General features: G+C 38.4%; 2 protein-coding genes across 2 annotated transcripts; one reads left to right on the top strand and one right to left on the bottom strand.

Moving 5' to 3' along the window:
* The first annotated feature begins 8,046 nt into the window (after positions 1 to 8,046).
* On the top strand, positions 8,047 to 12,921 carry LOC144458389 (uncharacterized). The gene is made up of 6 exons (XM_078160828.1): positions 8,047 to 8,310; positions 9,139 to 9,267; positions 9,569 to 9,762; positions 10,406 to 10,553; positions 11,086 to 11,290; positions 11,379 to 12,921. The coding sequence occupies exons 1-6, from the start codon at positions 8,098 to 8,100 to the stop codon at positions 11,681 to 11,683; spliced, it is 1,194 nt and encodes a 397-aa protein (XP_078016954.1). The 5' UTR covers positions 8,047 to 8,097; the 3' UTR covers positions 11,684 to 12,921.
* Positions 11,338 to 15,651, bottom strand: LOC117266883 (uncharacterized). The gene is made up of 5 exons (XM_033642293.2): positions 15,395 to 15,651; positions 13,708 to 13,898; positions 13,477 to 13,570; positions 12,960 to 13,156; positions 11,338 to 12,311 (listed from the first exon to the last, which is right to left on the bottom strand). Exons 1-5 carry the CDS (start codon positions 15,631 to 15,633, stop codon positions 12,118 to 12,120), a joined length of 915 nt encoding a protein of 304 aa, XP_033498184.2. The 5' UTR covers positions 15,634 to 15,651; the 3' UTR covers positions 11,338 to 12,117.
* Positions 15,652 to 16,921: the final 1,270 nt, after the last annotated feature.

Here is a 16,921-nt window from a genome sequence, read left to right as displayed (position 1 = left end):
ACACCGCTAACAGCTAACGGTTAGCCTAGCTAAACTACGATAACCACGTTGTTATTTACAAAACGTCACATCCCGCCTTGAGTATATCCAGTCAGCACCAAGTAATCCCCAAGCCCCAGCCAGGAGTTTCTCGGGGCCGTTCTGAGTACCTACTCCGAGGCAGGGACTTGTTTAGCCCCTGTAAAAGTTGTGTCCCGCCTGGTCCCGTGGGTCCCCATTAAACAGTAGAAGAAGAAGAAAAAGAAGAAGAAGAAGATGTAGCCTAGCGACAGGATGTCAACACAGGAACTTGGTGCACATGCATGAGTTTTCCACTCCATATTTGTTCATAAATGGACGAATATGCCCTGAACCAGCTTTCATACCAATTTGCCGCTTGTTCCACCTGTCTGTCTGTCTGTCAGCTCCATCTGTCATGAGACAAACATGAAAGAAGACATGCAGTTTATTGTGTTTCACCGGCGACGAGCTGTCATTACGCGCGACTATTACGCACGTCTGCGCGCTCTTTATAACTCACTGTGTGAACCTATGTTGCATAATAAAGATTTGCCCCCTCATAATTTTTTACCGCCCCCTCAGTAACTTCATCCTGGTGCCGGGCTTGCTTTAACCTCAATCACTGTGTGATTATATAAAGGTAGAAAAATAAATAAATACAGAGGAGGAGAATAGAATATGAAACAGCCTTTATTTCATTAAAAACTAAATGAAAACAACGACATAGGAGCGCTATTCCTGACCAGTGCGTCAAAAGACATGCAGACCAGGGAAACGAAACAAACAACCCCATGAATCTCTTTATTAATAGCCTATAAAATGACGTGTTTTCTCCTGCGGGACCTGAGAAGACACAAAATCATCGATTTCTATTATTGTGCGGGCATAAATTCTCAGAGTTTTACTGGAGCAGGAGGGAGTGGACATACACATTGCGGTTGCGGGCGGTAATGGTCAGAAATTCAGCGTTGTGGTTACTTTTCAGTAACTGCGCAGCTGCACTTGTTTTGTTGTTTGTGTGTGTGTGTGTGTGTGTGTGTGTGTGTGGCTCTGCACATCAGTCTGATATGAGTGCTGACTTGTGATGATAATGAATATGATGTTGATTTAGATTCAAGGCAGCAAGATGAGTTTTGGTTGTGGTTGTGGACTGGATGTACTTTGTTGTTTGCTTGGCCTGTTGTGTGTTAATGTTAGAGTGGGATCAGAGGGGTTAATCTGAGCAAGCATGTGTTCGTGTTCATGCCTGCACTGTAGATGTGACTGTGTGGCGTCGGAATAAAAAAGTGCTCCGCAACGTTATTTAATACATCAGTAATACATCAGTAATATTGTCTGATTCAATGCATATGCCCCCCCACCCCCTCCGCGTGACTTTAAATTATGGCCCCCCCTTGTTCAGATGCGTTCCGCGGTTCATGTATATATATGTATATATATATATATATATATATATATATATATAACTAAGTAATGTAACAAAGTGTGCGTGTAGTTACATCTGTATTGATGCGCTGCTCCAGCCGCCGGCTGCCGTTGCTCCGCCATGATGTTCTGAATCTTGCCGGGCAGCGACCATGTTGCATTTAAATAGGAGACTGATGAGGGCGGTAACATGCCGTGCAACGTCTACAATGAAGAAGAAGACGAAGAAGAAGCCTGTGGTGCATTTTTGGTAAGTAGTAGCCACGCAGTATGCTCTGCCATCATACTACAGTCAAAGAGCATAGATACCAAGAGGCGAAGCTCAATAGAACGCCCCATAGCAACAGACTCGCCCATGGTTTCGTCCTACCGCCGCCATTGTGGACTGTCAGTAGACCGCAGCAGACCCGCTTGCACACAAAAACACACAGACAAACTGAAGTATATCGCTATTAATTATGCTTACAATGCTACTCACCTCGTGATAGCTTGGTCACAGCTGCTTTTTCACGTTTTTGTAAAGCAAAATATAGACTTTTAAAAAAACAAAATGAAGAAAAACGGATGAGATGGCATCTCTACATATTACATCCACTTATGAGAAGATTAACTTAATTACTCCTTTAAAATCACCCCATAAGCCAATCTACCAAAAAATTAAGAAAAAAAAAATCAATATTTTAACTAGAAACACATTAATGGCAACGTCACATAGTCAGGAATGAAGATTTATTTACAGTTTGTACAGTAAGGGGACAGTAATAATAATAATAATAATAATAATAATATATAGGCTATTTTAATATGATATATTTTAATGCTAAAGCAGTAATCAGTTCTGATATAAATGGTCCAAGAGGCCATATATATATATATATATATATATATGTATACACGTGTATGTATATATATATATATGTATATATATGTATATGTATATATATATGTGTGTATATGTATGTATGTTACCTTCCCTCCAAAACTGGCATATTAAATTGATATTAAAACACTTCAAAACTTACACCTCAGGAGTTCTTACCTGTCGGGATCCTTCGGGAAACGGTGGAAGGCCAGGTGCGGGGTGTTCCACTGATAGTTGTTGCAGTTAATTGCACTACACTGTTTTCTTTTACTTTTTTTCTCCTCTCTCCTTGACATCTTGCATGTTGTCTGGGCGCAACAGCCCAAGCTCAACAGTCCAAAATGGCGGCAGCGCCCCTAGTGGCTGTTGGCAAAAATTCAACGGAGCTTCGCCTCTTGGTATCCATGCTCTTTGCTACAATGTAGGCGTGTTTAGTAGGGGTGGTAGCATACTGCTCCTCCCTACTACGATTTCGGACATACTACATACTAATTTGGTCTACTACAATCCATACTACCTTTCAGACGCAGCCACTGTCTCCACACAAATGTATACTGAAAAACAGTTTATTAAGAAAGCCCTACTTCTCCTTCTATCTTCCCAAACAAAAAATCATCCCCCCCAAACAATTCTCTTCGCCTTTGTCCCTTTTAAACAGAGGAGCAGATCACCCTTCCAGTGTTGGAAAAACGGGTTAAGCAAGGGTTTAACCTTAGAAGGCTTTTTACTGTGGAGTTAGATTTGTCTTTATTACATGCGAGAAAATAAATGATATGAGAGAAAAAAAAAAATATTTGAGAGAAAAAGTTTTCACACTGATAGCAAAAACTAATAATATTTGAGACTAAAAAAAGTTTTGAGATAAAGTATTTTGTCATAGAATATAAATAATAATAATTTGACATTTAAAAAATGAGTGTGAAAACATTTTCTCTCTCAAAAAAAAAAATGTTTCTCTCAAAACATTTTTCTTCTCTCTCTCAAAACCTAAGTCTTTGCTCTCCTGTCAGGATTTTCTTTTCACTGTGAAAATAATGTCATGGGCGGGGCCACGTTCCTATTGGCCAGTCTCAATCGAATTGACAGCTGGGTGAGGATCGTCTTGGGAGTCGAATTCAACTGAATCATTCATCCACCATGGTGGATTCACCGGCATAGATGCACTGCTTTATTTGGGAGCGGATTTGCATACATTAACGTTATGCATGTGTGGTCACATGGAGAGGAGAGGGAAATGAACCGACAGCGCCACCTGTGGAATTGCACCCCAGGGAATACATTCAAACCTACTCTCAAAACTACTCTTAACAACAGAAGGTCACACAGATTCGTACACCGGTAAATATGGGGACAGGAGACGGACTTCCAAATATAACGACACGGAGGTCCAAAGCTGCATGAATGCACAGCCGCATTACAGTGTGCTTTAATCAGTCTGTGGAAAACCGGCAGAACAGCAGTGGAAAACGGAGCGGCCGCACCGGGGCTGGAGGCCGTGGATAGCCGTCCTTCGGGACGCCCGAGACAGGTATGGCTGCAGACTGGAGCCTCTCGTCTCGTGGCTCTCGTCTCATGATCTCTCGTGTCATGACATGGGCGTGTACAACAGCAAGTCTACAGGGTAAAAAATGCAAATTCGCTTTGTTACAGAACAACTTATGTTGGAAGTGTACGGCAGAGGCAGGTACCTTCTTACACTCACTGTGGGAATGCCCTTTGGTTTTTCCTTTTTGGAAAAAAGTCATTGTAAAATTGAGTGAATGGCTTCAAAAATCCTTGCCAGAATCCCCCCGACTTTGTCTCCTAGCGGATTGATCAGAGTTACCACCAGGAATATTAAAAGTAGAATTCGGTTTAGCACTGACAGGTTTCATCACTGCAGCTAGAATTATTCTTCGCCACTTGAAGAGTCAGACTCAACCAGCACTTACTGACTGGGTTAAGATGATGACTGATAATGCCTCCTATGAACTGATGATAGCTAAGTTAAATGATAACAAAGGAAATTTTTTCCAGGTCTGGGGCAATTTTTTGAATCACATAAAAGATGGGAATAAGGACCTATAACAGGTGAGGGGAGAAAGACAAATGTATATTTTATTCAACACCCTTCATGGCTGAGGATTTATGGGATTTAGTATTTTGTATGATGATGTAGGATGGATGATGTGCTGTCTTGTTATATTTATGTGCTAAGATGTATAGTTTTGTTTAATTGTATTTTACATGATTGTTTTGTTTACGTTTGTTGAAACCAAAATTCAAATAAAAACTTAAATGACAAAAAAAAAACAAACTTCTTGACACTCTTGCCGCCAATAAATCAAACCGAGAGGAGAAGAAGAAGATGGCAGCGGCGTTACAGGTAAATTCCCAAAGAGGCCAGTTTTTTTACTATCCATTTAAAAAAATAAAACGGTTAAACTCTTAACTTTACAATTTTAACCATCTGGATAGTTTGTAACGTTGCATTTGAAACGTAAGATGATACTACTCCTACACCATGTACTCTGTACAAAACTGCGCCCAGTGCAACTGCACATTTAAGAGCTGCATGCCAGGTATTCACACTGTGCTTTTAACAGAATTCAAATGTTCAAATGTTACTAAGTAAATAAGTGAATATGCTTTTGTTTTGTTATTGCTATATCCACAGGTTATGTTGGACGTGGGAAGTTAGGAGAGCTCCGGGGGATTTATTCTGAGGATCCCCACCCTGGATTTTGCAGCCAGTTCTGCCAGTGTGTGTGTATCCTGTAGTGTGAATGTGCGTGCATGTATGTGTGTGTCAACTAACACATAAACAGGACAAGCAGCAGTGCCAGGCAGATATCTACAGAGCCTGCAAGCTGAGACACACAATAACACTGAGGCAAGGCGAGGCAAGTTTATTTGTATAGCACATTTCAGACAAAATGCAACTCAAAGTGCTTTACATAAAAATAAAATGATTTTAAGAAAGGACAACATGTAAAAGCAACACAAAGCAACAGTACATCGAAGAGGATTCAATACTATGTATAAAACAACTTTTCAACCAAGATTCCTAAAATACAATAGGAGAGGTCATGAGATGAGAGGTTCCAGGCTGCAGTCATATGTTAAAAACAACTTTTCAACCTGGATTCCTAAAATACAATAGGAGAGGTCATGGGACGAGAGGTTCCAGGCTGCAGTCATATGTTTAACACAGGAGAGGTCATGAGACGAGAGGCTCCAGGCTGCAGTCATATGTTTAAAACAACTTTTCTACCAGGAAAATCTACCAGGATTCCTAAAATACATTACAAAATACAATATTATGTTTAAAACAACTATAGTGTCAGGCGCAAGCTTTACAAAATACAATATTATGTTTAAAACAACTATAGTGTCAGGTGCAAGCTTTTATTCTGAAATTTAGAAGCAGGAAAATCTACCAGGATTCCTAAAATACATTACAAAATACATTATGTTTAAAACAGCTAGTGTCAGGCGCGAGCTTTACAAAATACAATATTATGTTTAAAACAACTAGGCTATAGTGTCAGGCGCGAGCTTTTATTCTGAAATTTAGAAGCTCGGGGGGCGTGGCTTCTTTATCACCAGGTAGGTCATGATACGAGAGCCTTGAGACGGGAGGCTCCAGGCTGCAGCCATACAATCCATGCTCTTTGATACAGTCTTGATCGGAGCAGACTTGTGTGGACTTCAGACAGCCAGGTATCCCAGCATGCATTTCGCAACAATCATCGGAAAATGACAAGTGAGGGAAGGCGCACAATTGTAAGCCATAATTACCGATGTGTCACTGTTGTTTTGTCACCCGTGGTCGATGTTTTAATATAGAGCCCAGTTGAATGTGACTGAGGTCCGCTAGATGACAGCGGTGTCAGCGCTCATGTGTTTATGAGCGGTGTCAGCGCTCATAGATAATAAACGTGTAGCTATATGAGCGCTCAGGCTGCCCAGAGAGCAGCCTCTCTCGGGGAGTCCTTTTGAAATTCGTGGCTGATATCTCTGTAGTGGTTAAATATGAAATGTAATTCGTTTGGGGTATGTCTAATGGGCAATATTCAGTCTCAGTATAAGATATATATATTATTAAATGTTGTAACATGTTATTGTTCTTTGCATACTTTTGCTTATTTAGGCCTATGTGTTTTTACCATTCAATAATGATTTTAAGAATTTATTGTAATTTATTTATTGTATTTAAAGATTAATTGTCTTTATTGTAGTATTTATTCAACAGCATTTTAAATATTGATTATCTGATATGAATTGTATACCTGATGTCTGAAGTGTGGCTGAATAAAATTTTCCTCTGAACATCTGACCTGTTTGATCCCATTTATATTGGTGAGGACAGACTAAATGAGAAACTGCTGTCAGTATAATCCAGTACAGTTCAACAGCACCACAATCTACAACTCAACACTCAACACTGTCAGACTTAATACAATATTAAACTGCTGTTGTTTTTTCTAGGTGTACCAAGTAAACTGTCAAGTCTCCATAAAAATGTAGACAGAAAGCATAATGGTGAGACAAATGCAGTGATGGACAGTATCTAAGTAGGCTATATTTACTCAAGTAGCTACTGTACTTAAGTACAAATTTGATGTACTTTGGGTATTTCCATTTACTTAGAGGGAAATACTATACATTCTACTCAAGCTACATTTATTTGATAGCTATAGTTACTTTTCAGATAGTTTGTTTTATAGCCTATGTTGTTGTTTCATATTTACAAGTTGCTGTGTGTTGTTATAGATTAGACTAGTACACCAGTGAAAGGTGTTAAAATTAGTTCTACCATGACAACATTTAAATGCTGCTTACATGTAGCCTACGTTGATCAACTGATACTCAATACATATTCATGTATATGACGATCACAACACTTGAAATTGGGTCACTCTGCATCATGAGTACTTTGAACTTTTAATTTTAAGTAGGCCTACATTTTGCTGACAATACCCAGATACTTTTACTCAAGTCAGATTTGGTATGCAGCACTTTTACTCGTGACTGATTTTTTGTTCTTTGTTGTGATATTCCTGGGTACTTTGTCCACAACTGGACAAACATATCGAACAGACATGCAAGCATCGCAGGTCTCATCCTCATCCTCATTCTCCGCTGTCTTTCTGGGATCTGCCTCCTCAGCTGCACAGCCTCCTCCTCAGCCTGCAGGTACAGCAGTCCTGCTGCAATAACTGCGCCAAGACGCCTTCTCCGATCCGTTATTGATTTTTGATTTCTATCTCGCCAATGCTCACGATCACAATAACCACCAACTCTCCACAAACTTTTCCCCTCGCACTTGACTTTTGATTATAATCAGAAGCCAGCTCCAGGGAAAAGGTTTTAAAAGACATTTTATAAAACTATTTTGGCTAGCCTATTTATATGTTTTTGTGTGTTAGTTATTGAAACGTTAAAAACATATACATATTAATTTCTTACAGTGTCTATGAAGGTCCGTGTATATTTTGGCAATTGGATTTTCCGTTCTGAAACGGGTATTAAAAAACAAAAAACGAGTGGTTATTTGATTTTCGTTTTAAAATACAAAAATTAAAATTGAAATACAAGGCGTTTTTCCTTTTCATGATCAAAAGGGATATACGAAATTTTAAAAATGGTTCGATTTTCATTTTCTATTTAGAATAACAAAAAATAAAATCAGTAAGAGACAGAAACGAAAAAAGGTCCGCTTTTTTCATTTTCTGAGACCGGATGTGGTCATCAGCAAGAGCGCCAAATATGTGTGCCAGTGTGTCCTGTCCTGTCGGATCCTAGGCTAGTGATAAACGCAAGGTAAAATGTCTTTGGAACCGTACCGTGAAGTTATTTTAGACATGGCAAAAGAGGGCCTGTCATCCGCGGAAATATCTGCACGTATTTCGCAAGAAAGTGGGGGTGGAAGAGGGTTTTCTGAAAGAAATGTGAGGAAATTTTGCGCTGACCATGGCTGCAGCTTAATGGGACTCTCCGACCCACATTTGGAGTTAGAGGTGGCAAAAGCTATAACCGAGGTATACATCTTCTCTTCACGACTTAGATGTTTCTTTCTGTGTGCGTGTGTGTGTGAGAGCGAACGTGTTTATGCATACATACACATACACACTATGTCCGCATCTCTTCAAGGATTATGCAGGATTATAATCACAAATAGTTAATAAATCACAATAAAGAGCCTCAGCCTACCATCACTTGTAAGTAATCATCAGGGGTGGAAGTAATTCATTACAAATACTCAAATTACTGTAATTAAGTCGTTTTTTGGGATACGTGTACTTTTATGAGTAGATTTTCAAGTCTGTACTTTGACCTTTACTTAAGTATTCATTTCACCATGTAATCTACTTAGTTACTTTTGAAATCATAGTTGAGTACTGAGTACAATTCCAAACCTTTTATCTTCATTTCTGTATGTGGACGAAAAACAAAACAAAACAAAGAAAAAGGATGTAAATGATTGATCTTTAATTGATTTTGTGTTAAGAATTTAGCCAGTTAAAAATGTATTCATGGATATTAAATCAATAGTCGTGGCAGTAAATGCACCTCATCTAATTTTGTTTTGTTTTTTATGAATACATTGTACTTTTACTGGAGTATTTTTCTAACACCAGTACTTTTACTTGTAATTGAGTAATATTTTAGCAATGTAATAGTACTTGTACTTGAGTACTGATTTTCAGTACTCTTTCCACCACTGGTAATCATAGTCAGCATACATGTAAACCTTACTACACTCCACAAACCACACACACAAACTGCCCTGTCTAATGTCATGATAAACATATATCAGCAGGTGTGATTTTTGAATGTGGAAATCATGTTAATTTGTTATTTTCAAGACAGGACCTACATATGGGAGAAGAATGATGAAGGGGTATCTCGCCATGAAAGGAGTGCATGCTGCAGAGACACGAATTGGATCAGTGCTCAGAACTATGCATCAGCCTTACCATGAAGCAAGGCGTCAGGCATGTTACTGTCTCAGCCTTCATATTTTACATCATCAAACTTGTGTAATTTGTGTCTAACTATGAGCTTGTGTGTGTGTGTTTTGGTGCTTGTTTAGCTGCAGTTACATAAAACAAGATTTAAAAAATTCATGTTTTTATCGTATAACCAGATCAAGTGCCCTAATTTATTTTTAATTTTCATTTTGACAGAGATAGTACAAATAGACATGGTTACATTTATAAAACTTTTAACTGATGCAGTATATGATTAATGGGATTTTTTTATACTGTGAAGTAGTTACATTTTTCTCTCTTTTAGGGTGCCCGCAATCTCAACCCTGTACCATATCATGCTGAATACATGGGACACAAGATTCATATGGACCAGAATGAAAAACTGGCCATGTTTGGAGTCACCCATGTTTTAGCCCTTGATGGCTTCAGCAAAAAGGTTGTTGCTCATTCTACTATGCCAATAAAAAACAACCTTACCATCTATGAAGATGTTTTCAGGTAATAGTCTATGTATTGCTGTGTACAGTAAAGGGATATTCTGTCATTTTTTCAGTGTAGACATGAGTGTAGTCTCTTTCTGGTTTTAAAGGCTGCTTTACAGTAAAAGGATGCATCTTTAGGAATTTATTAGACTGTGGTAGCTGTTCTATTCTCTGCCTCTACCTGCTTGATCATCATATCCACTAATGAGTCTTTATTAAAAATATCTTATGTGTAAATATCTTAGGAAAGCAACAGTAGTCAAAATATCAACATTGTGGTATTCAAAGATATTTGATATTTTCCCTATTGCCTAGCCCTACGTCCCACTAGTGTTTTGCACTGGTCATTTGCAGACACTTGTCTATATTCTTAAACTCTTAAACCCCTAAACCTCAGCCCCACCTATCAGTTATGCCATTCAGATGTTGGAGTGAAAAGAGAGGCTGCAAATAACAAAAAAAACCAACATATTGTTAACAAATAAATTAGACTGTCCCTTTCAAGCCATTGAAATAGTTGTACATATTGCATAACTACCACATTCATGATAAACTGTGACTAAATGATACCTGCTGAACATCATTGTTATAAGTCATTTTTACTGAGAATATCTGATTTGGAATGGTGAAGTCTTAAAATGGACTTTTTCATCCAATAGGCCTGCAGTACTTGCCCATGGTATCTGGGACCAGGTGCGAGTCGATCATGGCAAGGAGTTTTATTTGATGCTCTTCATGCAGGAGCTGCTGTCATCTCATCGCTACAATCAGGAGAGAAGGCCTTATTTACAGACTTCATCCACAAAGGTACATTTTTATAGTTTGTGTGGTTGCTTCAGCAACACACTACTTGTTGTATGCCTGAATTTATTATCATTACTATTATGGTGACTTCAGCAGGTATTCTTGCATACATTTTATTATTACTATGCCTTCCAAATTTTAGAGTTAACATGATATTAAACACATTACCTTTTGCCAAGAAGGGGTTTATTTTTTTTTAATCTGGTTATTTATTTTACTTAAAACAACTGCAGAAGCAACCACACTGTAGTTATTCGAATTTTATATTCTAGTTATGTGATGAGCATTGTTTTTTTTTATCAAACTTTGGGAAAATTTAAAAACAGTAAATTTACTAGCTCATCCATAATACCCAGATAGATGGTCAGCATGCAGATTTCCTGGTAAATGTGCATATTGACTGCTGAGTCAGTAAATTTACAGATTCAGGACAGGAATTCTGCAAATGACCATTTTTCCTGAATGGACCATAACACATTTTTCATTAACACACCAGAACAAATTGAATGATATCTAATCTTTCTTGCAAATTCAGAATCATATAGTTGAACGAATCTGGCCTGAAGTCAACAACCGTGTCAACTATCCACTGAAGGCAGCCTTACTGCAGTTGGAGGATCAAGAGGAACTAGACATGAACGATGGCCTTGTAAGATACTGTGTATCCAACCTGACTGTTCAGTTGTGCCAGATTGGTCTCACAAGACTGGTGGACTCATGGAATTCTCACCGCATTCCAGGTGAAATAAACCAGTGTTGCGAAGATTAGAATAATTACAGCAAGCACTTTGAAGTTTCAAGAACTGAACTGATTTCTTTATTTTACAGGTAAAGGTGTACCAAACAACTTGGCTGGCAGTGGCTGTCCCAAAAAAATCCCACAGGAGCTGCTGCCTCATTCAGTTGAAGCAGCAGACCTTTACAGCCAACAGCTTGGATCCTCATTGACAACACATTCTACTTTTGGAATTGATCCATTTTCAACTGAACAGGACAAACTAACAGTTGAGAATCAGTTTGCAGAGAAATATTCAGACATTTCAGTCTTGTTCTCGAGAGCAGTGAACGAGGACTTCGCCCCATACAAAGAAGCAGTGCTCTATCTCATAACAACAACTCAGCGCAATGTGTGAAAAGACATTTGCTGTATTTGAACTTAGTAGACCTTTACAGCTGGGATCCTCACTGACAACACATTCTAATTTTGGAGTTGATCTATTTTCAACAGAACAGGACAAACTTGAGAGTTGAAAATCAGTTTGCAGAGAAATATTCAGACATTTCAGAATTCTCTAGAGCAGTGGACAACAACATGGCTCCATACAAAGAGGCACTGCTCTCTCATAACCACAACTTTAAAGAATGTAAATTAGTAACTATAACAATTAACTGGTGGCAATGGATGTTTGGTAAAGATAAATGTTAATCTCACTAAAACAGTGAACAGTAATATGATGTCATCCAGCCCAAACATGTAAATGAATTCACATTACTAGTACAAGAACTCTGACCCAAATACAACAGAACACAACATGCCTACAGTATTTGAGTATGAAAGTGCAAAATGTTACTCCTCTTCAAAAAGGGATCTCAGAACAGAAAATGCCTCTGACAGACCATTAACTTCAAATATGTTGCTGCCTTCGGTGTTCCCTCTACATTTTGCACAATGCACAGAGGTCAACTGCCACTGTTCCACACATGTTTTGCAGCCAATAATGCTTCGGCAACACTCTGTGAAGACTGGCTCATCGATGAACTCTGAAACATAAAAAGAGAAAAACTAGTCCTTCTCTGTGTCCCCATCTGTCCTTAATGTGTTTTTAATGTACTGGATGACTGTGTTTTCTTCTTCTTTTTTACTGAACTTAAATGCTTCAGGGTTCCCACACATTTTTACCAACTCATTTTCAAAACTTTTCCATAATATTTTACCTCATTTACAAGACTTTATCTACATACGGTAGTTTTAAATAAGTAGGCTCACATAGTGATCAAAGGGTGCAATAATGAGGCTTTTAGTGGAGGAGAGGAGGATGAGGAAGAGAAAAGGAGATGAGAAGAGGAGGAGAAACAATAGCCATAAACAGTGTATATTCGAAATTTTTCCTGTTAATTTCAAACCATTTCCAGGTCTGGAAAACAGTGTTTCTAATTTAAAAACCTTTCCAGGAATTTCAAGACTGTGGGAACCCTGACTTTTAAAAGATTCTTTGTTATTGTATTATTACACAATGGGCTGTTACACAAAGGACTGCATCAATACATGTAATAACTGTAGTGGATGAGACACCTTGGTTAGTGAATACAAAAATGTGTATTTGGAAATATTAAATTCTGGCACACACCAAATAAAATGGCTCCAAAATTATTTTAAATGTGGGGCAATACTATCTTTTGCATACTTACTCATACAAACAACACAGCAGAACCCTTGCTTGATGGCCTGTAGCTGGGACGGAGTCAGGATGACTTTTTGAGTGGTAGCCAGACTGGTGAGCTCTCTGATTGCTGCAGTGACATCTGGTAGGCTCTGTGCTGCCAGTACAAGCTCTTCTACTTTCTCAGTGACATCTCCAATGCCTGCAGCATCTTCATCTTTTCGGCTGTTAAAAGGAAAAAAACATAGTAGATGTGTACTGGTTGTGATTTAGTGGTTTTGGTAGTGGTGGTGGGGTGGAAGCCTGACCTTTCTGGGAGGAGGATGAGGATGGGGAGAGGAAGCAGAGGAGGAAAAACAATAGCCAAAAACAGTGTATATTTGAAACTTTTCCAAAGCATCCTGTTAATTCTAAATCATTTCCAGGTCTGGAAAACTCTTTTTTATCATTTCATAACTTTTCCAAGAATTTCATGACCATGGGAACCCTGCATAATAGATTTCATTGTTTGGACAAATAAGAGTACTATGAATGCTTAATATTACCTTGTTTTCCTCCTTTTTTTGTCCTGCAACTCCTGGAAGTCCTGTTCTCGTACAGCAAGAATCTTTCGTGCATTTTGTTTCCAGTACTGTGACCCTTTGGAGTCGGGGTGGAAACCAGGAAAAACCATTACAACTTAAGTGGTTGGTCCAGACATGACGAATCATGTGCCATCTAATATTCAATCACTAAAGTTAATACTTAAAAAATTAAATAAAATCAAATGTACCCACCTGTTGTTCCTTCTGACTCCAAAATTGCATTCCCTTGCGCATCAGTCAACACCACAGGGTCATGACTTCCAATGGCATCTTGTACTTTTCCGATGATCCCCTGCAGGGTAGCCTCACATTCCAAAAACCGGACCACCACCGTTCTGCTGGGACTCAACCTCCCACCAACCACCTCAGCGAGGTACACTGATCTGTGAAAATTTATAAAAATAATTGCTGACACACAGAGCATTCATAATCCTGGCAATGGCTAATGATGATGTATACCAACAATAACTAGAAAATGCGGCAATGATTTTGTTGTGTTTTAAGATGTATGGAAAATACAGTACTTTGAAAAATAGTTTGTGTCTGACATTGTTTTTCCACAAAAAGAGTCAAATATATTTTATTACAATCCTTAAAATTACGTCTGTTCCTTCTACCTTATTACAAATTCCACAACCTATAAATGTACCAATATTTTTTGTCTCGAAAGTTTAACTGTTGGACACAAGATGTCTTCAACCTTCAGGTTTCCACATCACACTCGTGTAAGCTCAACAGACTTGGCTTCCAAACTACTTGTGATTTCACAAATCATGCTCTTAGGCCCCCCTTAAACTTGGATTTTCAATAAGCACAGAGAAACATTCCACTTTCAGCAGACTAATGTGAAAACAGCCTTCTGGTGACAAACTGTATATACACATCATTCTGCACAGTGAAGCTCAAACATCCAACTGTTGGAAGAGGAGGAAAAACATTTGAGTGGAGGGGGACGTTTATATTAGGGATACACAATAAATACCTGTTCTGATAAATTATCAGCTAATATTGGCTTATCCAGCAATATCGGTCCATATCGGTCCATGTATTGGCTATACTAATAAATGATTTGACAGATTCTCACAGCATTTAATTTGAATTTGTAGACAAAATGCTCTATAAAAGTTGTACATTTGTGAAGGTTTTTGATGAACTTTACTAGAAAAACTAAGTGAAAATTTTAAGAGTTAGAACTGTTTGTTTTTGTTGCAACAATGATGTCAGATCTTTTTCAGTCATGGCTGTGAAATATTAAATCATCTATTTTCGCACACAAAATCTGAACCTTTCTGGCCCGCAGTTGTGCAGAAACTACAGGTAATATGTGCTTCTTTTAAAAAATACAAATCTGAATTTATCAGTTGTCTATATCAGCTATAAGAAGCAGGTCATTATCGATTATCAATATCAGCTGAAAAACAAAATCCAGATTGTGCATCCCTAGTTTATATTCCTTCTTCTATCTTTAGGCTGATAAACATGAAAATTTAATAATTTCTTCCTTGGCTCAGGACAAATCTACACACAAGGTTTCATACAAATCCACAAAGAACTTTTTGAGTTATTTTGCTGACAGATCGAGACACAGCAAAAACAGAAGTAGTGGAGGTAATTAAAGTTCTGTCAAAAATTTTAAAATGTGCAAAATACATGTAAATTAATGTAAATGGGTGAAATGCAAGTAGTATGAACTATTAATATACAACAACAACTAACTGCAAGGAAGGAGACAAAGAATGGCTGATATGATCATATCAAGCATTAACTAGGTGTTTTCGCAATAAAATCTAACTGTATTTTATTTCCCTTCCAGTAATTTGTAAATTTGAAGTTATAAATTGTATCACTATCATTTAACAATGATTTAAGTTGAAGTTACCTGTGAAAGGTTTTAGAGACAGTGGCTCGAGGGGGGGCTGAGGCAGTCCGCTGTGGAGTTGAACTTGTAGTGGTTGCAGGCGTGCGCATAAATGAAAAACGTTGCCCTGTGCTATTTGCAGGTCCTGAGGTGTCCTCAGCCTCACCATGAACCTCATAATGAGTCCTTGGATTGAGGTCCAATGAGCTGAAAACACCAGATGCCCCAGGAAACAATGCCACGTTTGCGTCGTCAGTCATGTACAGACTACGAGATGAGACCTGTCAAGAAATTCATAAGTCAAATTAGAATAAATACATTTTCATTTCCGATCCTTTCTCAATGAACATTTTTCAGTGACTACCGGGGAATCTTTTCCAAACACCAGCTTTCTACATGACGATATTATTGTATGAGGTGGTGGGAGAGCGTCATACACTTCATGGCTCCGGTCAGAGAAGAGCGTTTTCAGTGACATTTTAGATCTTTACTACATATCTGTGACTTGCTACCGATAGCAGCATTAACTAAGAACATTTAAGAATCGAGAGGGAGATCAGCTCCTCTCTGTGTGACTGTGTGAACACAACTGTTGCAGTCACCACATCAACTGTCTGTTCAATACACAGGGTAAGCTAGCTGAGTTAGCCAGTTAGCTGAGTTAGGCAGTTAGCTTATTACTATCATATTATCGTTAGCCTCAGAGAGCGACACCCTGCTTTAAAGCTAGTTGCTGGCTATACCTTGATAAATGTTACTTTATGTATTCTTTTTTTTTTATCTGAAATATGCGACTGAGTTTATCAGCACTCATGTCTTCTTCCCTGAGACACACTCGCTTGTTGTTGTGAAACACGACGTACTGATCCATATCAGTCGGGTTTAAACAGCCGCAGCACCGTACTCTGTTTGGCTCCACACCTGCTGATGACCACATCCGGTCTCAGAAAATGAAAAAAACGGACCTTTTTTCATTTCTGTCTCTTACTGATTTTATTTTTTGTTATTCTAAATAGAAAAGTAAAATCAAACCATTTTTAAAATTTCGTATATCCCTTTTGGTCATGAAAAGAAAAAACGCCTTGTATTTCAATTTTAATTTTTGTATTTTAAATCGAAAATCAAATAACCACTCGTTTTTTGTTTTTTAATACCCGTTTCAGAACGGAAAATCCAATTGCCAAAATATACACGGACCCTATGAAAAGACGGAGGGCTGGGCTGTGTTTATATTGTTTTATTCTAAATGCATGTATACAACACAGTACAACAGAGGTGGTGACATCATCAAGTTCGCTGCTGTTCCAAAAGCAGAAATGACTGTACTCCCGTCCTCCCGTTCTCCTGTTCTTGGGAAATCCGGACTCTCACGTGGACTTGCCAAGTCCGAACTTGCCAAGTCCACAAGTCCGAACTGCCGAACTTGAGTATTGAGAAACGGCTTATGTCTATGGTCTGCCCCCAGAGGCGGTATCGCTGTCTGCCGGAAGTCAGACGCCGAATACAGCCGTTGGGTTCCGAGAATGGTATCTGCATAAATAGGTCATG

The sequence above is a fragment of the Epinephelus lanceolatus genome, chromosome 17 (genome assembly GCF_041903045.1).
Source record: "Epinephelus lanceolatus isolate andai-2023 chromosome 17, ASM4190304v1, whole genome shotgun sequence".
Classification (NCBI taxonomy): Eukaryota; Metazoa; Chordata; class Actinopteri; order Perciformes; family Serranidae; genus Epinephelus; species Epinephelus lanceolatus.
This window is presented reverse-complemented; position numbering and strand designations above follow the sequence as displayed.